This window comes from Psammomys obesus, unplaced genomic scaffold (assembly GCF_907164565.1).
Source record: "Psammomys obesus unplaced genomic scaffold, mPsaObe1.curated_primary_1811, whole genome shotgun sequence".
NCBI lineage: Eukaryota > Metazoa > Chordata > Mammalia > Rodentia > Muridae > Psammomys > Psammomys obesus.
In genome coordinates, this window is record NW_026596134.1 from 24,141,819 (window position 1) to 24,165,550 (window position 23,732).

At 44.9% G+C, this 23,732-nt stretch overlaps 1 protein-coding gene across 9 annotated transcripts in view; it reads right to left on the reverse strand.

Annotated features, from left to right (window-relative positions):
- Ttll5 (tubulin tyrosine ligase like 5) overlaps positions 1–23,732 on the reverse strand; it is a 247,553-nt gene that overhangs the window by 85,914 nt on the left and 137,907 nt on the right. For all 9 annotated transcript variants that reach the window (XM_055592889.1, XM_055592892.1, XM_055592890.1 and 6 more), the window contains one exon: positions 22,604–22,758. In XM_055592889.1, coding sequence (XP_055448864.1) covers positions 22,604–22,758 — 155 coding nt within the window. The remainder of the gene's footprint in view (positions 1–22,603; positions 22,759–23,732) is intronic.

Here is a 23,732-nt window from a genome sequence, read left to right on the forward strand (position 1 = left end):
ACACACACACACACACACACACACACACACACACACACACACACACAAATCCTGTCTCGAAAAAACAGAAAGGGGAGGGGGAAACAAAGGGTGGATTATTTGCCATACAAGACAAGATTCCCTACCCCTCTTCCTTGTGTAAAATGAACACTGTCTGTTTTTGAGACAGGGTTTCCTTATATGGCTTGGGCTAGTTTTCAACCTGGTATGTAGCCCAGACTGGCCTCCTATCTCTACTGTTCCAGAGCTGTGATAACAGACACATAACACCATACTTGGCCACAAGATGTGCATCTGAGGGTGTGGTCGTAGTGTGACTCCAGATGGAGCCAGTGGAAACAGGAGCCACGTGTAGTAACTTCCTTTCATTTCCCTTCTTGCATGAATGGCTGGAAAGAGGCTAGCAGCCCATTCTTGACCAGGAAGTCAGAAGAAGGCCAGGTGAGCCCACATGCTCACCATTCCTTATTGCTCACTTTCACAATGGCCAGAGTGGACCACGATCCATGAAGGTCCAAGACTCCAAATAAGTACCCTCCTGTTCACGGGCACAAGAATTTCAAATTAGAGGGTGATCATGCAAACCTGCTAAACCATTGGTCAATAGGCTACCAGCTACCCACAGGGAAGGGGCAGGCAGACTGAGGGCTTTCAGTCCACATGTCTCACTCTTCAACATCTGGCCCCCTGCCTTCTGAAGCCATGCTGGCCAGGGGGCTGCAGCAAACTGCCCGTGTGCAAGGACTCCTCCCTGGAGAACAGTACCTCTGTAGCCACTGGAACTGTGCAGGTAGGGAAGGGTTAAAGCATGTCCTGACTGTGCCTCTCTGTTATGATCACTTTGAAAAGCCGCTGGGTTTACAGGAAGAGTGAGGGTGCCCCACCCCAGCCAACATTTGCTTCCAATTGCCTTGAATCATCTCTTTCCTCCCGTTTCCCAACCCCCACCATTACTACTTTTCCACACTCTATATTAAAAGTACATCAAACCATTTCTTCCTCTTTAATACTTTCCTTAAGCTTCATTCCCTCAGCTTCCTGGGCTCATTGGGTTATTCGTTATTGTGGGAGCAGAGAGGATTAGGCTCCTGGAATGACATCAGTCAAGAGCACATCCAGGAAAGAAAACACCCAAACATAAGAACCGAACCAGTGAAGCTCTGTAGTCTGAAGGTATTAAGTAAGAAAAGGGCCTGTTGGACCCTTTACTCTTTCTTTCGGCTTTCTACCCCAAACTAAGCACCCTTATCATTGCAATATCTGAAGATAGAGTCCTTCCCCCCCCCCCCAATTCTGCCATCACTAAAAATGGGAGGGACAGGTCCAGCAGAATAGCTGGAAAGCTTAATGGTCGGTGACAGGTGAGGGTGCAGCGAGTAGGGTGGGCTTCAGCTCTTCTGACTGGGAATCTCTCACAGTAGCTATAAAAGATCTAAGTGAATATATCACTGGAGGTAGTAAGCCCACCTCCTAGACTTTATATTTTAGACTTACATATGTGCACAGACATATGTACAAGAGAGTCAGTGCAGATGCCAGTCAGATACAACTTGACAGTGGGACTGCATGAGTAAGAGAAGAAAGAACTTTTTAAGTTTAGGGTGGTTCTGGAGGACAGATCTTCAAGTCGGGAAGAGAAGGGCCAAAGTGACTTCATAACAAACCTAAAAGAATTACTCCATTTCTAGATTAAAAACTTGGTGTTCTGAGACACTGTAGCTAAGGGTAACGTCGAACACACTACGTAGCCCAGGGAGGCTTTCAACTTTCAGCAATTCTTCTGCCTCAGTCTCCTCAGAACTAAACTTTCATTACTGCAGAGACTGTTGTGGGATGGCCCTAATGGGCCCCACTCACTGATACTCATCTTCCGTGCAATCCCCTCTCACACTTCGTTGACTGGCTGGCTGGCCTGTGTAAACAACAGAACCAACAGAAACACTCAAACCAAAAGAACACGTACGACAAAAGCTTCATGACTTTGGAACTGACAATAGTTCCTTACATATGACTCTAAGGTCACGTACAAAAAAACAGACAAACTATTTCATCAAAATTAAAGATGTTTATGTATAAAAGATTATACTGTTGAGATGGCCTCAGTGGTTAAGAGCAATTGCTGCTCTTGCAGATGATCTGAGTTTCCAGCACCCTCAAGGCAACTAACACTTTAACTCTAGGGTCTGATGTCCTCTTCTGGCTTCTGCAGGCACATGCATGCACAGACATACATGCAGACAAAATACCCATACACATAAAAAAAAAAAAACTGTGGTGTGTGTGTGTGTGTGTGTGTGTGTGTGTGTGTGTGTGTGTATTATAGCTCTTGTATTGTAGCTCTGCCTGTCCTAAAACTCACTATGTAGACTGGGCTGGCCTTGAATTCGCAGAAATCTATCTGCCCTTCCTCTACCTCTGCCTCCCCAGTACAGGGATTAAAGGCATGCACCACCACTGTTCACCACTGTTACACTGTTCAGAGAGGAAGAAGGCAATCCATGGAATGGGAAAATATTTATAACTAAAAACTTTAATATGCGATTAACATATAAAATACGGAAAGAATGCAAATTAAGAATAATAAAGCAAATCTGATTTTAAAGTAGGCAAAGGAGGTGAACAGACACATTATGGCTAGCACACACACAAAGATGCTCAACATACTAAATTAACAGGGAAACAAAATCAAAACTACAAGATACCAACTCACATGCATTAGGATGGCAACAATTACAAGACAAAACCACAAGCTGCTGAAGATGAAGAGAGTAAGGGACCTATGCATAACGGTGGGACTGTAACCAACTGTGAGACCATGAGCCCACTGTGGGGCTATGGCCCTATTGTGGGACTATGACCCTACTGTGAGACCATGAGCCCACTGTGGGGCCATGAACGGGCTATGGGACTATGACCCTACTGTGATAATATGAACCCACTATGGGACTATGACCCTACTGTGTGACCATAAACCCACTCTGGGACCATGAACCCACTGTGGAAATATGAACAAGCTGCACAGTAGCTATGAAAAACAGGATAGCAGGGCCTTAAAATGACACTGCTTTGCTCCTTCAAGAAAATACGAAGTGGCAGGTTTCACCAGGGTTGGAGGAGGGCCCAAGGGTCCAGGAAATGTCTAGAAGGGTATGACACTGACATTGAAGCTAGACCCCAGCAAGATGGCAGAGGCAAGGCTGAGGAGGATCAGCAACATTATGTTTTCCCTGAGCTCACCCATTGCCTGGTGTGTCCCATAAAAGGTGAGGGCTGGTTGCCCTATTTCTGCACAGAAACAGATCCATGCTATCCAAAAGACCAGGTCAAGGCATCCAGGTTAAGGATGTCACCACTGGGGAACACAATGGTTACTTCAGTCATCTTAGATGTGCCAAGGAAGCAAACCTGGCTCCTCGGAACCACTGTCTTAGCTTCCTTTTACCACATGCAAGGCCTGCAGTGGGAACAACAAAGCATTTAGCTGAGTCCCACATCTTCCCTGTACGGTGTAAGGCTCAATGCTGGTGCTCTTGCCTGCACCCTAAGGGCAACACTTTGGCTTTGGTGCCCGGAAGCTACTACCGATGGCCAGGACTAATGGCTGCTATACTTCTACAGCCATTCACCCTAAGCACGGCTGATGTTATCTAATGACTACTAAACCACAGCTGGCAGTCGTTCTGTCCCTGTTACCAATATCGCCAAGACTACCTTTGAGTCCATCTCTGACATCGATCAATAGCTACATGATCCCTGACCTCTGAAGAGAAAGTATTTATTAAGTGTTCCCATCAGACTACCTCTTAAAAGGCCCCCACCAGAGCATCCTAGCTTTGACTTTGGCCATCAGGTAGTGGCCCCACTTTTGTTTTGTTTTGTTTGCTTTGTTTTGAGACAAGATTTCTCTGTGTAATAGCCCTGGCTGTCCTAAACTCCACTTTGTAGACCAGGCTGGCCTTGAACTCACAGAAATCCACCTGTCTCTGCCTCCCAAGTGCTGGGATCAAGGGTGTGCACCACCACATCTGGCCAGGTAGTGTTTTTATGTAAGAAAAAACAAACAAACAAACAAACTCAAAATCCTGAGAGAAAAATCGATAAGTATCACATGACCCAGTAATTCCATTTCCAGGTATTCTCCAAATCACCAGTTGTAGGGTCATAAAAAGAGATTTACATACCTGTGTCACTCCATAAGATAGTCACAGTGGGCAAAACTCAGTGTAGATCAAGCCATTCTAACACATTATTTATAAGGCTGAAGCTTGAAGGCATAATGCTGAATGAATAAATGGCTGTGCAAACACTGTAAAAACTCCACCAGTATCTAGAACAGTCAGATTAGCAAGATAGAAAGCAGAACGGGAGCTCTAAGTGGGAGGAGTGGAGAATGAGGAAGCTATTTCATGACACCTTCCGGTTTTACAGAATGAAAAAAACTGTGGCCTCAGACGACGTGATGGTTGGATGCACCATGTGAATGTCTTAACTGTTCACTTAGGAATGGTTAAAATACCAAATGTTATATTGTTTTCACCACACCAAAAATTTTTAAAAGGTAATTTCATGTTGTGTCTATTTTATAACAATGAGAATTAAATACAAATGAGAATGTATGACTGCCTTGTTTAGGTCATGGAGGCTCCTGTGGCTCTACCTAACTCTCTGTTGAATCATCCTTCTGAGAAGGAACACTCGTCGTAAGTTGATCAGAAAGCCCTGTGGAAAAGCCCAGGTGATAAGATCTGGGACCTCTCGCACACAGCACAGCAGGCATCAACTCCACCACGGGAGAATGAGCCATCCAGAAAGCGACACAGAAACAGAAACAGACCCCGCAGCCCCAGGGACACAGCAGCTGACCCTAGGTTTCTGGCTGCACGCTCATGACTGTGTCACAGGAGGACCCAAGCCAGAACCACGTGGCTAAGTGGTTCCTCAGCTCCCCGCCCACAGAGTGGGGACAACAAATGTTTACTGTTTTAGATTAACTTGGAGAAAAAAAAAAAAAAAGAAACCGCCTTAAAGCACTGTCATACTTGAGTGGCCTCTATCCTTTCAGGGTAGAGTTTAGCATACGGCAATGCCACTGGCTAAAGCCAGTGGCAGGAGGCTCTCGGCAGCACTGGACTCAGCAGCCTCACAAGTGTGTGGTGTTTCATCAGCATTTTACATTTAAGCTACTTCTCTTCTTTGTTTCTTTTGGTGCTGGAGAAGAAACCCAAATCCTCCCACATGCTCTTCTCACCCAGCCTCGGGCCCAGCCCCAGTCCCCTAACTACATGCTTTGGTACAGTGTTACAGCTGTGTTTATCACACAAAATGCCTAGGTGGTTGGCTCTTGTGGCATAGGGTGGGGCTGAGCATGTTTGTAATATGTATGAAAGGAAGTATGACATCAAGCTAGTACCAAATATAGAATGTACATTTATTAGGAACCGAAACAACCTTGCCTGTGAGCACAGCGGAGTCGCACCAGGGCAAGCCCATAAGCAGCATTGTCAAGCTGCCTGGGCCCGAAGGCTGGCCAGGGAGGAGCACAGCGTAGATCCTGCACATGATGGCAACCCAAGCTCTGCTATCATACGAGTCCACTCCAGGAACGCAGCACAGGGCTAAGGGCCGTTTCTGTCTTTTAATCTCTTCAGTTGTGTTGATCAGAGTTCAGTGGATATGTGAGAGAAACAAAAAAGGGGGGCATCCGCCACAACTGGGCCAGATATGTATTAAGGTTCATCGCCAGAGAAAGCCCTATCTCCTGTTCAAAGCCAGCAGGCTGAGCTATGATTCTGGTTAAAGGACACAGTCTTGACATGATCTTCATAAAGAAAAAAATGATTCTTAAAAAGTCACAGTGGAAGTTATAGAGTCAGCTCACCAACAAATGAGTGAATAAAGAAATGTGACATAAACAGTTTTATTCTGCCATAAAGAACAACAAAATTTCTAGATTTAACTATACACATACACTCACACTGAGATACTCACAAACATACTCACACAGACTCATACACACTCTCACTCATTCTCATTCAGACACACACACACACACACTCACTCAGATATACATAGACACATGCTCTCTCTCATAAACAGTGAGATGGGAAAGAAGATACACTAGGGAAATGAGGGAGGGGTAAGGGAGAGTAGTGTGTTGGGGAATAAATATGTATAAAATGATACACATGCATAAAATGTCATAATGAACCCCATTATTTTGTATGCTATCTAAAATAAAGTTTAAAAAGAACATTATGTCATTTCCTAGCAAAAATAATGGCACTATAGATCACTGTGTTAAGTAAAGTAAGCAAAATTCAGATAAATATCATGTGTTTTCTCTCATATGTAAAAACCAAAATTTTAAAAAGAAGTAGAAGGGGGAGCCTCTTGGGAAGAGAAAGGGACTGGGGAGCACAGAGCCAGGAAAGGGTAACAGAGATTAACATGAATAAAGCACATGACGTGTATGTATGAGCACATGATAGTGAAATCTATTATTTTGTATAATGAATACATTAACAAGAAAAAAAAAAAAAAAAACAAGAGAAGTGATGGTAGGTTAGGGATGCAGTTTAGTGGCAGAGTGCTTGCTTGCCTGGCACGCCCAGATCCTGGGTCAATCCTCCTTATCCCAAGTACCAGCATGCAAAGCCAGACACAGTGACATACACCCAGAACACCAGCACTGAGGAATCTGCTAAGTTCAAAGCAAGCCCGACTGTGCTGTGAGACCCCATCTCGGGGGGGGGGAGGGAGAGAGAGAGAGAGAGAGAGAGAGAGAGAGAGAGAGAGAGGGAGAAGCAGAGAAGAGAGGTTGTGCCTTCTTGTGGATGGAGGAGAAACACTGGGCAGGGAGCTGCTTAGATGCAAGTCTCGGTTGTGACTGTGGATGTACATGTCTGAACTCGTTCAGCATACACAGTTAATGGAGATTACATGTGAGTCACTTCATTAATGAATAGGGATAGAACATGTGACAGGTCATAACCCCAGAGGAGGTGGTAGAGCAAAAGGATGAAAATCTAAATGATTGGCAGAAATGCTATGGCTGGAGGTAAGTAGGCTGCTTCTGCCTGTGAGGATAATAGAAGGCAAAAAAAAGTACATGGAATCTTATGTAAGAAGTGGGAAACAGTAAGACCTGGAGAGGACGGGAACCCCACAAGGAGAGCAACAGAACCAGAAAATTTGAACACAGAGACTCATACTCCAACCAAGGACTATTCATGGAGATAACCTAAGACCCCTGCACAGATGTAGCACATGACAGTTCAGTGTCCAAGTGGGTTCCATAGGAATGGGAAGAGGGACTGCCTCTGACATGAACTGATTGGCTTGCTCTTTGATCACCTCCCCCTGAGGGGGAGCGGCCTTACCAGGCCACAGAGGATGACAATGCAGCCACTCCTGATGCGATCTGATAGACTAAGATCAGAAGGAAGGAGAGGAGAACCTCCCCTATCAGTGGACTTGGGGAGAGGCATGCATGAAGAAGGGAGAAGAAGGGTGGGATTGGGAGGGGAGGAGGGAGGGGCTTATGGGGGGATACAAAGTGAATAAAGTGTAATTAATAAAAAATTTTAAAAAAAAGAATAAGCATCAGAACTGGGTTGCATCTAGATGATAAAGTTTGCCAGATAGAAATGGGAAAAAGGAAAAATGGTGAAAATTGTGTGAAATAACAGTAAACAACTGTTCACCACTTGATGCTAGTCTAAAAGGGAATATAATGAGACACACCTACCCCACTGGCATAGCCTAACCTTAACTCCAGAGCTTTCCCTCTCATGCTTACCCTGCCCCACAGACTACAGGCAAGTTCTTCCACACCTTCCTGACTCCACACAACTCTACTGTTTTCACTTGGGGAAAAGAAAATCATCCCTTGCAAATTCTGCCCTGGCTCAGTGGAGGGTGACACAGCTTGCTCAGCCAGGCCCCTTTGCCGTGAGCTGGGACTCTTTGTAGCACTGCTGTTCTTTATCAACGGGACTAACCACCCTGGAAGGCAGCCACATGCTCCTGTTAGCCTTTGTATACCTACAGTCTGACAGGGGATGCTTGTTGTAGATGACTGAATGACCACACTCCATCTGAAGAAAGGACATCTTGACCACTACTGGGGAAACAGGGGTGGGGTGGGGGGTGGGTTACTAGCGGCTGTGGCTCCTGACCTTATCTGCAGGTTTGAGAGTGTGCGTCAGCTCCCCAGCTTCTCGGAGTCACACCCTGTAACACCTATGGAGCTACAGATAGCTGGCATGGCCATGTCAGTGGTGCTGCCCGTTGACTGGGCATGTACTCAATACAGAAGCACGTGTGCTAGGCATATTGTTTTCATGCTTTCCTGAGGACACCTGGAGAAAGGAGACATTTCACCTTGACCTTAGAGATAAGAATGTTAGCTTCAAAGAACTTGTCCTAGTGAAATAAGTGGAAAAAAAAAAAAAAAAAAAAGAGTAATTCAAATTGGTTTATCTCTAAATGACATGGCCTCAAGCACTAGGTCATAATGTTTTAATGTAAGACGTCAGTATTTCAAAATAAAAGAATCTGAAACTACTCAAGCCAGACTATAGTGCTAAAAATAATATACTTAATTTATCCCACTTTTTTTTCTTAAGGATATGCTTCAAGGTAATATACTCTTTTCTTTCTCTCTCTGTCTCTGTCTCTGTCTCTGTCTCTCTCTCTCTCTCTGTGCGGCCACATGATGTAAACATGCACTGAACATCAGAATCTTGAATTCTGGATGACAGGTTAGAATTTAGAGAAAGGAAGACATCAAGAAAAGGGCTGCCATGGGTTTGGGGAAAATCTTTCAGAAAGGCCAGGGCAGGAGGAGGAAAGAAGGACTACAGACATTGATGAGTTGTGGTGCCTGGCTGAGGAAGAGAGAGGGACAGAGTGCCTAGGTGAGTTCTACGGGGACAAAGGAGGTCATAGTGAGGAGAGTGTGCTGGGAGAGCAACTGGTTGAGCCTCAGGAGCCTGGTAGGTAACTTTGCAGTTCAAAGAAGCCAGGGCTAGAAGAGGGAGTGGAGCTGGGCTCAACAGGAAAGGGGAGGCTGCAGACAACAATGGCTTCAGAGGCCAGAGTGAGGAGCTGGCAGGCTGCAGGAGAGTGATGACAGGAAGTACCTGGAATGGAGCAGGCCAGGCTTTAAACACTTGCCAAGCTAACCTAGTAACTCTAAACTGCTCTAGAGTGACTCAGCTCGGGGATTAGTCTGTACATCAGCAGCATAAACAAACAGGGCTGTTTTACAGGGATACGGGTTACTAGAACCTAGGACACTGAGTGGGCAGAGCTTTACAGCTAAAAGTGTATCATGAACAGAATCTCCTCAGAACCTTCAGAACCTCCATCACTTTCTCTGTGGTAAATTTAGGCTTAAATTTTGTCTGGTGACTTGTCTCAAGTCAGGAAGTCCCAGGTGGATCTGGGCCTGACACCTAGGTCTCCCCAGTTCCTGCTCCAGGGTTCTTAGGTTCTTAGCTTTTCCCTTAACAAACTTGTACCTCAGGAGTGAAAAAACAAGGATAATTCTCTGAGGGAACATAAGCTAAACTCCACAAGAGTGGAATCCAGAGGCAGAAGCACAGCTGAAACATCTTGGGGCAGCTTAAGCCTGGGTAGAGAAAGGGAGAGCTCAGCAGGAGAGAAGAGACAGAGAACAATGTAGACTGCACCTGGGCTATTGGATCTACTCCATCCCTGTCCCCAGCACAGTTGTGACCACCAGTTAACAGACGGCTACTGCTGGCTCTGTGCTAGATTATGAGGAGCTAGGAGTGAACAAGAAATTTCTTCCAGGGCTAGCAAAGTTAGGTTTCCTTGAAGGGGGACATTGGGGAGCAAGAGCTGAGCTTCCAGAAAAGGGAGAAGTTTTAATCTCAAGAGAGAGGGGCCAGTCTTCTGAGAAATGCAGGACCTCCAGGTCTCTAGACCTCACCATGTTCCATCCTAGACCAGGAAAGGTTCTGCTTCTCCTGCAGCAGGTGTAAGAACAGGAGAGCCAAAAGGGAGGGTGGGGCATTCAAGGGGCTACTTTTCAACAGAAGAGTAGTTAACCTGCAAAGCCAAGTGGGTGTGTTCAGCTCTGAACTTTACAACTTCATACTTAACCCTCCCAAAATACATCTAAGCTCTGTTGTGTATACTATGCACATATCGGAAAGAAATATGTGACACAGGACCATGGAGAGTCGGCAAAGGCAAAGTGCTGAGACAGCATACCTGGCAGCTGCTAAAACAAAACTTCAAAGATTTGGCGTCTTTGGAAAGCCATCAGGCAGGACCCCACCCATTCCCCTACTAGCCACAGCTTCTCTGGGAGCCAGTGTGCGTAACCACTTCCGCATGTTTGGCTTGGTTCCCCGGGGCTGGAGCAACTTTAGAAGCCATGTCAGGACTGCCAGCCAGGCAGGTGGGGAATGGGGTGAGGCAGTGGGGTGAAAGAGAAGCAAGACCTCCCCCGGCATCTAGTCATGGACTGCTCAGAAAACAAAGTGCTAATGCTTTAAAACCTTTTCCTGTCAGGTGGCCCAGCTCCGGATTGGCTAGGCACTCTAACACAGAAGCTCTGCCTTTTGAGATTTCCAAGGCTCTAAAAATTCACCCCTCCCAGCACCACAAATTAGTTCAAGAACAGTAAACTGCTAGATCTAAACAAGAGGCTCAAGTCTGCGGAAGATCCTAAGAGGATAATCAAGAATATGCCTTTCTCAGAATTTCATTTCTTTCTAAACTGACTAGTTTGGAGCCTTTATTAGTCTCTGGGTCTGTGCTGCCCCAAATGGAAACCACAGGCTACATGTCACTTTTGAGCTTTGACTTACAGCTAAAACTTTTAAAATGTTTTTGAGACAGGGATTGTGTAGGCAGGTTAGCCTTGATCTAGCCATTTAGTGTGTTTGGGGGGTGACCTTGAACTCCGAGTTAAGTGCCAAAGTGTAGCTTGTGATTGCTATCCTGGGCAACACTGGCCTCCTTGAACTTGAGCGAGCGCTTTAATGGGGCTCTACTGAGAGACACAAGACTTGGCCTACACTCTCTCAGAGCTTTCACTCTAATGTGGGCAGCAAGGCAAGCACACTGTCTGCCACTATTCAAGGAGGCTCACAATACTGCATGTTAGGAGCAGAGCCCTGGGCTGGAGAGATGGCTCGTGGTCAGGAACACAGATCTCAGCATCCATATCAGGCAGCTTACAAGAGCCCGTAACTCGAGTTCTAAGGGTCCCTACAGCTGACAATCACACACGTGTGCAGTCATTCACATGTATACACCACACACACACAATTTTTTTTTTAAAGAGCAGAGGTGTGGTGACCTGACAATATACATTCCCTCCACATTAGTCACTCAAATAAGGGAGGCCAAAAAGCTTATGTAATGGACAAAGGAGACTTGGAGGCACACACTCAGCATATGCTACAACTTCTGGTCAAGGGGCGTGGAAGAGGCTGGGAATGAAGGGCACACACAAGTGGCAGGCCACTCTCAAGCATCTGTTAGAAATAGCTTTTAAGAATCCTGCAGGTTGGGGGCTGGAGAGATGGCTTAGAGGTTAAGGACACTGGCTGCTCTTCCAGATGTCCTGAGATCAATTCCAAGCAACCACATGGTGGTTCACAACCATCTATAATGAGATCTGGTGGCCTCTTTCTGGTGTGCAGGTATAAATGCAGACAGAACATTGTATACATAATAAAATAAATAAATCTTAAAAAAAAACGTTCTTGCATGGTGGGATAATAATGACAAGAGCAAGAAACCTGCCCCACCCCATGTCCTACGCTTGACCTCCATCCTCAGACTGGAGAAGACCTCTTGCTTGCAGGGCATTTCTGATTTTGGATACTAAAAGGAAACAAACAGCACTAAAGGAAAGGGCCTGGTATGGTAACTCACACCTGTAATCCTACCGTCAGGGAGTCTGTGGCAGGAGGATTATTGGGAGTGCTAGGCCAGTTCCATCTCAAACTAAATAAAGTAACAATAAAGTCAAAAGGAGACCAGGAACCAGTGACTTGAGAAGTGGGGTCTGGAAGAGAGTTTCCTAAGCTCAATGGACCAACTAATTTTTATCCTCTAGTGTTCAGTTCACTGACAACAAGGGCTCCAGGGGCCATCCTGTAGAAACTGCAAATTTGCAAGCCATCTAATTCACTGTGGTATCCCAGTGCCTGGGGAGGTGCAAGGCATCTTATCCATGGTATCCTAGTACCTGGGAGGAAGCCAGAACTTCCTTCTTACCACTTGTATTAGAAGACCCCAATGGACAAGTCGGAGAGGAGAAACCTTATGAGGTTTGTTTGGGAGGCTGACTTACAGAGCTGTTTCTATGTACCTTGTTCCATAGGCACTAGGCACTAACAGTAAGATGATTCACCCTCAATGAAATGGCAACAGAAAGTAGAGGGCATTAATAGTCTAAGAACTTGAGACTGACACAGGTGACGTCAAAGTGGAAAACATATAGTAGGCTTAACTTTTTGCTTTAAAAGAATCATACTTAATAATTATTTCAATTGATAAACCCTGTATGTATTGATGAGACACAATGTGATGTTCTAGAATAAATCTGCATTGTGCAATGGTTGAGCAAAGCCACTTAACAGGTGTGCCTTACTTTACATACTTGTAACTTTTACTTGGTGAGAATAATTTAAATGTCCTCCTACAGCATGTGGGCATATGAGACAGCTCACCCCATAAAGGTGCTTGCTCCCTAGCCTGCTGACCTGAGCTCCATCCCTGGAACCCAGATTGTGAAGGAAAGACCTAATGCTTACAACTACGACCTCCACACCAGCACGTGCATGTACACGCACAACAAATCAATATAAAATTAACTACAGTAATCCTTTTTCATTAATACTGTCAAATACTTTCTGGAGATTTCATATAATATTTTTTAAAAATAAAAAGAACACAGTTAGGGCTGGAGAGATGGTTCAGAGGTTCAGGGCACTGGCTTGTTCTTCCGCAGGCTCTGGTTTCAATTCCCAGCAACCACATGGTGGCTCATAACCATCTATAATGAGATCTGGTGGTCTCTTCTGGCCTGCAGACACACATGCAGGCAGGCTACTGTATAAATAATAAATAAAATAAGTCTTAAAAAAAAAAAAAAAGCAAAATTATTTTGTCTCCAGGTATGGTAATGTACACTTTTGATCCCAGCACCTGGCTGGCAGCGGTGGGTGGATTTCTGTTTCAGGCCAGCCTGATCTACTCAGTGGGATCCTGTCAAACCAACAACAAAAACAACAAAACTAAACAAAAAAACCAATTATTTTCTTTTTAATTAATTAATTTAATTTAATTAATTGAGTGTTGGTGTGTGCTGGTGACTTTAGGTGACTGGGGAGGCCAGAAGCAGATCTCTAGAGCTGGAATAACAGGTATTTGTGAGCTGTGACATGGGAACTGAGACAGGACACCTGGGCCTCTGCAAGGAGAGTATGAACTTTACAAACTTAGCTTCCTCTCCAGTTCAAATACTTGACCTATTTTTATTTTACTTTATTTTATTAGTGTGTTTGTTGAGATAGGGTCTCACTGTGTAGCCCTAGCTGGCCTGGAACCTGCTATGTAGACCAGGTTGGCCTTGAACTCACAGAGATCCACCCACCACTGCCTCCTGAGGGCTGGGAATAAAGGTGGAGCCACATCACCTAGGATTTGACATTAGAAAGGCAGACTGGAGCTACAGAGAGGTTTTACCTTGGAGATTTGACCAAAATCAGTTTTCTTGGTTTATTTTTTTCAGACTGTGGTGTTTTAGGTCTATTTTCCCTGAAAATGTGTTTTGAGTATAAAAATTAAGAAGGTATTAATAAACACAGAAAAATATTTAGAATAAATAAGACAAATTAGAAACGGCCTGGAAGCTGGGTGGTAGTGGCACACGCCTGTAATCCCAGGGAGACAGAGGCAGGAGGATCTCTGTGAGTTTAAGGCCAGCCTGGTCCAGGACAGCCAAGGCTAAACAGAGAAACCTTATCTTAGATCTCCGCCCCTCAGCCCCTAACTCCCCCCGAAAAAGTCTGGAGAGGTGGGCCTTTTGTGTTGAAGCTATCCCCATCACTGGCAAAGTCAGTACTTTGCTTTAATTTTTCTCTTAGAATTTAATTTCAAGTTAATTTCTTGATTAGCTATGAACTTGGAAGAAAGCAGAATACATGATTATTTATACTTCTGAACTCTCAACTTCTTGGCATTTCAGCTGTATGAAACAAAAAGTTCTCTGCTATAGCCAATGTCATTTCAGTTCCTATCACTCAGGCTTCAATATGTTTTTTGACTAACACATTATTTCAAGCAGAAACATTGTTATTTATCCAAATTAGTTCACATTCAGTCTTCCTTTGCACATCTTTCCCCGCCTCCACTTTTCTCCACTGATCTGTGTGCTGGTCACAGCCTGGGACTGGATGGAGATCCTTGCTTCCCACCCAACTGGCATGTCTGTGTTGAAAGCACTCTGGTCCCAAGTCCTCCCTTTTAATCACCTGCTTTTGATTTTGCATGAAAAAAATAAAAACCAGAACCAAACCTATAGTCTTGTGTTCCCTGGGCCACCTTGCAACTTATCAACTTTAGCTGAGAGAACAGAAGAGTGAATTCTGTCTGTCTGATGGTTCACAAGTCCCACAGTCAGGTGCCCAGGAAACCCCATGGGCTCTCGACTCCCACCTATGCTTCTAAACTCAGCTCACAGCTTTCCATGAAGTTTTGACCAGTCTGTTCAGCCAGCATGAACATTCTGTCCTCTGAACTCTCACCACTTTGAGAATAAGGGACATACTCTTTCACAGTACTTGCACTAATGATGTCACTGATTTTCCTCCCCGAGGACACAGTCCACTTTCTTTGGTGCAGTTGGCTACAGAGGAACATACCTCAATACCCCTAGCCATTATGCACTGGTCACTGCCTTCAAGGGATCCTAAGCTGTCATGTCAGAAAGACCAATTTCTCACCTAAATTCTTCCACATCACAGTCTCAGCACTGAGATAGTCATATTTCTCTGTTGTCACAGGAAGACAGCAAAAACTAAGAACCCGGCCAAATGTCATGCTGATCATTTTCTTGAAGCCTAATTAATACCATCTTAACCTGGTGATTCATCAAAGTTGTAGGTCAAGTCTTTGCTACCGCTGAAGCATACAAATGGTCCCATTAGGACCATTCTGCTGTTACTTACCATGCATGCTGGGTGGTGAATTGTTAAACCTGAAGTTCTCCCATACTCTCTCTAGTCTACAAGCCTTGCTTGTGTTTCCCAAAGAACACACATTCCATATTTAAGTAACTTGCTTATTTAAGTCTAGCTTCTTTAACGGTTCATAACCAATATGAGGGCATTCACTTCTTAATAAATGTTACTGTAAGCCTCAGTGCCATCACCAGGAACTGCTGCTTTTTTTGTTCTCGAACAGTAGGACATCACACAGTGATGGCCAGTGAGTCTAATGGGGGGTGCAAAAGGGTGTAGGGCAGCAAATGATTACTCCAACAGTTTCATAGTTCTGTCCTTGAAGGGAGGGAACTGCGAGCCCCCAAGAACCTACTCCTCACTGCTCCTCACTGCGACCAGCAGGAGGGAGACCTGCATGTTTTCAGGTGTTATGGTTCTTTCTACTGGTTGCATTCATTAAAATGCAGTTACAAGGAGGTTTTTCCTTTAACCTCTTCAACCCAAACTGCTGTTCCTTGTTCAAAATGCTGACGACTTAGCTGAGCTTGCCTGGTAGGGTCAGGAGAGCTGCTTGGGGCCCTTCACATGTGTTAAGTCAGTGCTGGGTAAAGACTCATGGGTGTTTCTCTACAGAAGTGAGAGGCAAAGATACAGTGTTCCCTCCCTGCTGCAATTCCTCCCAAGCTCTTTCAAGGATGGTAAAACAGTTCACTTGAAGTGATAAAAGATAACACTGGGGGTGGTGATAATAATGTAAGAGAGGAATTAGGCCAAATTATAAATGCAGCGACTTGAATGCTGCATTGGCCTTTTCTATCTGTAAGGTTTAGTCAACCTCAGATAAAAAATAATTTTTAATTCAGTCTCAACTGAACACAAATAAAATTTTCCATTATGATAAATAATTCCCTATAATGGTATAACGGCTATCTGCCTACATAATATTAGGTGTTACAAGTAATCTAGTGACAAAGCATGTGGGCAGATATGTGTAAGTTATTTGCAAACACTACAGCATGTCATGAGGGACCACAGCACCTAAGGCTTTGCTCTCTGCAAGGGTCCTGTGGCTTCTCTTTCAATGATACTGAGGGATGGATGACTATAATTTTTCAGTTCTACTCAGTCTCATTCAGCTTCCCACCTGAAACTGCTACTTATGACTCTGAAAACTAAAATAAGCATCAACGTCAACATACATTCTAAAATACTGCAAAGTGAAGTTACACGAGATAGAATTGCGTGTCTAACAACATGCGTGTGCGTGTGTATGTGTACACCCTCTGAAACTGGAAAGCAGTTATTCTTCGGGTGAAGGGGCTGACAGCGGCACACACAGCAGTCTGTACTTTACTTCTGACTTGTGCATGAGGAGGAGACACTTCTTTTCGTTCAGAGACCAGGCCCTAAGTTCCCAAATATCTCTTGCTCTGACATGATGTCCAGCCAGTTGTGAGGGGCACATTCCCTCAACTACTTTGTTGGTGAGTAAGGGGCTAAAGGCTGTGAATGCCTGAGGTGTACAGCTATCCCTGAAGAGGCTATGTTGGTGGTGGCTGTGTGGGCACAGAAAGACAGGAGCTTCAGGAGGATAGACAGACCTTTGCTAGTTCTATGCCAGAGAAGCCTTGGACTCAGGGATGTCAGGGTGGGAGTTCTCAGAAAGATAAGGTTTGTTTTATGGGAAAGGAGAAAAGAGAATAAGTAGTAAAATATCACTTCTGCAGAGCTCTAACATGAAAAAGCTGTTTTGTTAGTCTGCCCCCCCCCAAAGTGGTTTCTTTCCGTGATTGTTGTTTATATAACAGGATGAAGTACAAAATTATAAGCTCCAAACTCCTCCAGAGAAAGGCTGTCCCAAAGCTCGACCCCCAAGATGGATGGAAAATCTGAGTGTTTACTGGCTGGAACACTGAGCTGCAGTGGAAATTTCAACATTCAGAAGATAGCGAAAGGAAGGGCTGTGCAGCCGCTGCTCTTCAACAGAGGTCAGCGAGGGCAGTTTCTCCTTGGCCCATCCCTGGTCCAAGACTGCCCGTCCTCCTGAAAGACTGCCTCTAGGTGATCTAGCTCAGGTGCTGCACAGGGCAGTGGCCTCGTATCTAGTCCTGCACAAGGCCAAGTGCTATTGCAACATCTTATCTCTGGCCATCTGATTTTAAGTCAGTCTTTCCGAGTCCAGTCTGTATCTCCCCCCAACTCAAGAGTTATCAAGAACCTTTACTTCAACAAGGCATTTTACTATGCTGGCTACTTTTACACACAATTCCATTTACTCCTTAACTAACAAGGCAGGTATTATTGTGCACATTTTTAAAAGGTAGGAAGGGCAGGGCCACAGTGGCACTACTCTCAGGGGTAGAGTGCTTGTGTGGCATGCACAAGGCTATAGGTTCAATCTCCATTAACACGCACACACACACACACACACACACACACACACTCACTGAGGTTGGGGGTGGTGGGAGGTATAGCTAACTGTAACTTAACCCCTAGGTTCTCTCCCTTTCTCTTACCATACACCTGCCCTAAAGAGATTTCAGGCCCATTTTCCATTTAAGTTGGCATGCTTCGGCTGCCGAACAGCTTCTGTGGAACATAGCTCTCTCTTTTAAATCTTCACATAGACTTTCCATGTTGTTGTTTTTAAAGTGTACTAAAAAGCACACAGTTTAACATTTCCCACCTACGTGCACAGTCTAGAGCGTTAGGGCATTATTCTATACCAGATTCTACAACATTTTCATCTTGTAAGACTGAAACTCTGTATTCCCTGAACACTGGCTGACACTTCCTCTCCTCTTGCCCCGTCCTCCACAACCACCTACTTTCTATTTCTATGGCCCCGGCTGCTTTAGAGAGTGCACACACTTGTTCCTTTGTGATGAGCTCACCTCAGTGTGCTAGCTTCAAGGTTCCACGCCATGCTGTAGCAAGTGTGTGAGAGGACTTTAGTCTGACTTGTTCTTCATACTCTGTCAAATTGCCTCTGCCATAAAACACAGTCACCTGCTATGGGCTGCCCGGCACTGCTCTCAGGCCAGATGTTCGCTTCTTGGTGATCAAACACTGAGGATTACCTACCTGTCTTTTAATCCCTCCCTATCTCTGAACCCTCTCCTGACAGTATGGACCACACAGCCTGGAGATCAGGGGCTGGCTACTCTGTGTTACTGACTGCTCTATCCCAGCATGTAGCACAAAGCATGACAGAAAATGCACAGGAAACACCAGGAGAAGAAATGAACGAACCAAGTGCTGTTGACAACTGACCAAGAATGAAAAGATGTGAAGTCAGAGACCTGACTCTCCAATAATATTTGGGAGAAGGAATTCAAACAAAGGGAGAAAAATATCACCTAACCTGAATGAGAACCTCTGAAAAACTTCTAACCATTATACACAGCAGGATATCAGCCTCTTTCTGACTGGTTACTAAATAAGAGGACCAGGGGGAGGGGAGGTAACAAAGAATGCCTTGAATTGCCAGGATTCCCATTCTCTGGTAGAATGCAAAGTTCACAGATGCAGATGCTTATTTGAGAGTTAGGGCTGGCCAGGCTGAGCATCCCATGTCCACAATGTCACGTCCTACCGCAAGAAGTAGGAATACATTCTGCCTGTATTCTTCTGTCAACTCTCCTAACTTTAACATCGAGGAACAGACAAATCCCCAGGATGTGTGTGTGTGTGTGTGTGTGTGTGTGTGTGTGTGTGTGTGCGCGCAGAAAAAGCCAGAGATGGATAAAAATAATTCAATGACAAATGCTGGAAAAACACACAAAGGGGCAGAAGCCAGACATTCGTGGGATTCCCTGACAGCTCGACCCACAAGGAAGGGCTGGTCTGGAAAAAACAGGGCCTCAGGTTCCTGCCAAGCTGTCTGAGGCCCTGTCCTACCCAAATCACTCCAAGCAGCAGGCAAGACTTTGCAGTAACTTTTCCAGGACTCAGAAGGACCCACAAAGAGAAAAGGACCCCGAGCCCATCAGGTGTTCCTCACCTAGGAAGTCTCCCTGGTGACGTGGTCCAGCTCCATGGAAGGCTGGCAGGAGAGGAGAGAGACTTGCACACTAGATTTCAGGCCCCAATAGCTCCCCCTGTGCCCAGAAAACAGATAATGGAAAACCCAAACCCCCACTAGGTGGGGAAAAGCCAAACTAGCCAGGTACCAGCATCCAGAGGCCAGAGACAAGGCCTGAGGAAAAGGCCATGAACATGTGGCACCTGCCCGCAGAGTCCCTGCTGGGTAATTCCACACAGGCCTTATTTGAGGCACGCCTCAGGCTTCTCCACATGTGACTGCACTTGGCCCTCACAAGTCTTTCTCCTGGAGAATGGCCTGCAATTAATCTCACTTATTACCTCTGAAAAGTAACAACAGAGGAATGGCGGGCCAAGTCCAACTCCAGAGTGTCTAGGGAACTGCAAGCTCCATGGCCAGGTCTCAGACTGTCTGGGCAAGTTGTGGCTCTTTGCCTTCATCTCCCACAACAAAGCATGAGCAGGATCTCCAGACAGACCAAAGGAACCAGGGGATTTGAGGCGCTGGGCTGAGCTCACACTGACCCAATGGGAGACGACAGCCCTGAGGCTACATTTGGAGCAGTTTCCAAGAGCTCGGGAAGAATAAGGTTGTCTGGTGAAAACTTGTGCGATCCATAAAACAGAGAACAATAGCAACATGGGGAAATGAAGAGTAACACTATCTGTGAGTTCTTGTGAGTCACCGTTTATTCATTCCTGTGGCTACCAAAGTCTCCAAATTCTCCGACATGTTGATGAAAGTACAGCCAGCACTGGGAGTCTCTTTACATCTTAGCTTTGCTGGGCAGTCTAGTTTACTGAATTAGCAGACTATCAGCCTGGAATCTACTGCTGCTATCACAGAAGCTAGTGACAGTACCTTTTATTTACTTAGCCCCCACTTCCAAGGAGATCAAAGACAATCCAAAAGCTCTCAAAACAGACCAGTTTATACATAAGTATGCTTACCCCATAAAAAGATTACATGAATAGCTTAGAGTCGCACAGTGTCAAAACCAGTAATAAAACTCACATCTCTAGGCTACGAGTCTCACATTTATTAAGCTTAGTCACTTCTTACTACAAAGAAGGAACAAGAGACTAAGTCATTATCCAAAAATACCCTCTTCACAGTGACTTACCATGTGAAAATGGAAACCAGGACTCAGGACTCTACAGAATGCCTCTGGCTGGGACCTCAGCATTCACTTAGCACTGCTTTGGGGTTGCTGCTCCTGGAATTCCACATGGAACTGGAATGCCCCAGTTGATCTCCCGGCTGTCCTAACAACCACAAGTTACCTGGGAGCCCCAGAGGACTTCCCACGGCTCCTTGGACCACACTGGAACCTGGCAACTAGCCTTTATGTGTAAATAGAAACAAGTAGAGCTCAGGATGAAAAACTCAGGGGACTACATGGGGGCTGCATTCTGGCTGCAGAGGCTGTGAGGCAAATAAAGTATGCCAGATCACTGCAGGGCTCACAATCTGTCTGGGAGAAAGTCAAAGGAAACTAGGTATCGGCCCTGACTTTGACATATTCCACCAACTTTCCTCTTACTTCTAACGGGTACTACCAAGAGAAAGATCTACAGTCAACTGGAACCTTTATTAAAGCCCCCCCCCCAACATGCAAAGTGCTACAAACGACCTCAAATGTATACTCTGACATCATGTTGACAGCACGCAAGTGCCTTTGCTGTCACCCACACAATGAACAGAGACTGAGGTGCAAACCCATTCCATAGGACTGGCTCTACTGTGGCGTGATCTGTAGATTGTGATGGTTCTTTTGATCCCAACCACAGTGATTATGGGAATAAGAGACACCATTCCAGGGCATGATGTAATGTGCTTATGTTTATGTCACTTCCTGGGCATGGTTTCTGGTTCCCCAATTAGCTCCTTAAATACTCATTCTGACACCAATAGAAACTTCAACAGTTAGTAGTCACTCCCTCCCCAGGTCTCTGGTCTTCCTTCTCAAGCTTCAGGCAAACATCACAGAAGAGGCAGCAGCTAGGACCACTGGCATGGGGTAAGGGGCACAGGCACTGGGACACCTGACAGCTTCCTTTCAAGGGAAGAGGATCCCTGTGGTTAGAATGCTTCACTCCAACAACTGCTCACTTGACTGAGGGGCTGCTGCTGCTGAATCCACACTCCGTAACCACCCACCACTCTCTCAGTCAGGAAATTCTACACTGACAACAGTACTTCAAACAGCGTTAAGTGATACATCATCTATATTACAATTTGTCATTGTCCCAATATTATTCTCTAAAAACATTTATTAAGATAAGTGTGGTGGCACATGCCTTTAATCCCAGCACTCAGGAAGCAGAGGCAGGTGGATCTCTGTGAGTTCAAGGCCAACCTGGGCTACACAGAGAAACCTTTTCTCCAAAACAACTTGAAGTTGGATGCGTAGGGAAAGAATATGATCAAAATATTCTATGAAAAAAAGCCAATAAAATGGGGGAAAACACAAAATAACAAAAACATTTTAATTATTACTCTGTTCCCGTGTGTGTGTGCACTCGGCACAACACCCATGTTAAGATCAGAGGACAGCATTCAGGAATGGCTTTCCTTCCACAGTGCGTCCATCGATTGAGATCAGGTGGTCAGGCTTCTGAGGCAAGCACAGGCCCCAAGCATTTTCTGTGTCAGGTTAAGGTTTTAGTACCAAGATCCTTTCGTTATCTTTTAGGATGCTATCATACTTGAAAACCGAGAACCAAGTATTTCTCATTTGGGAACCTACTTCATGTTATATGTTTGTTTGTTTGTTTGTTTGTTTTTCATACAAGAATTGTTAAAATAGAGACCATTATTCAATACAATGCTTTCTTTTTTTTTTTTAATTAAGAACTTGCTTTATGTCCAGAATCATTTGAATTTTATCTCCTACTGCATCTATTCAGTTATATAAACGCCATACCTTCACAGTCCTCAAATCAACATTATTGGAGGAAGCTGTGGGCACTTAATTACCTAATCTGGTTTTTATGAAAACATAAGAAGCAAATGCCCTTCCAAAGCAGAGTCCCAAAGCACAATGCACTATGGGTGTCAAAAAAGCAGCCGGAGGCAAGCACAAAGAGGCAGAATTCAGACACCCACCAGATAAACATGCGATTTTCCTAACTATCAGAAGTTTCCTTTCCATCTACTTTTCAAAACGACCTTACACACTAACATAGGCCTTTTGGCTCAGTGCTAGAGGCTGTGGACAGGCAAAGGCAGCTGCTCACTAGACTCTCCTCCCAGCTCTCGGTGGCACCATCATCCTCCGGTTGCAGTCACAGGCAGGGCAGTCCTCTGATTCCCAAATGCCTGCCCCAGTCTCGCCACTCACCTGCTTCCAGGGGGGCTGGTGTGGTTCTCTGGAGCGTGGAGGTCTGACTGTATAGACCACGTCGGGCCACTAGGACTGATGACAGGTCGAAGGGTAGGGGGGGTTGACGCACTGCTTCTGTTTATGACACTGCTGACCAAATTCAGGTTTGTCACCTAGAATGAGGAGAGAGAAAAAACTTGATTTTACAGAGTTTTAGAAAAGTACCATGAGAAACATACGGGAGCAATCACAGTCTGAGATGCTGACTCATCCAGGCTGAAAGCAGTGGCTGCGACAAAGGCTCAGAACACAGACTGGCTTCTGTGCACAGAAAGCAGAGGCTGGGAGCAGGCAGTGTCTGAGAGGCCTAGTAAGCTCTCATTCTGTCCCTATTCTCCAGATGACACTGGGCTAAGCCAGGCAATGTTCAGACTAGATGGCCTTCGGTCCTCATTTGGAAGTTCTAAATGCTCAACAAACTTTAGTTGTAGATAATAATAGTAATAAAAATTATACAAATCTCAATCATTTAGAAAGAAAACCCTGGATAGTCCATTAATTGTGAGACAAACCTGTCACATTGCTGAATAGTAAGAAGGGTAGAGATTAAAAAGGGTCTCATATTTCCAGTGCGACTATGAGTTGAGAGAATATTTCTAGAAATCAATTTAGCAATGATACTCAGGTACCCTTGCTAGAATATTGTACATTCTCATCAATGTTTCTAGACTAATTCTAAGAATGCAGCAGGTAACTAATGACAACATGCTTCATAAGAATGAGTCCATTATACACATTATGCAGATTCCGAGTTCCGTATTCAGTGCAGTGAAGATCCTAACCCTCATTCTGAAAAGCAGAAAAGGGAGAGGACTGCACTAGGGCAGCAGCGAGGGCTCAGTGACTGGAACTCCACAGTCCAGTTCATTCCACACACTACAGAAAACACGTACTTAAAAGCAAACATTATTTTTAACAGTGAAATAGGAGAAGGTAGAAATGGCTAGCAAGACAGTTATAGTTTGTTCGACCCATATAAGAGAATAATTGTTTATTAATTAACTTTGTTTTCAGAAACACTTGATCTAGGAACATGATGATAACTCAAGAAAAAAACCCATGCTAATAAAAATCAAAATGTTAATCT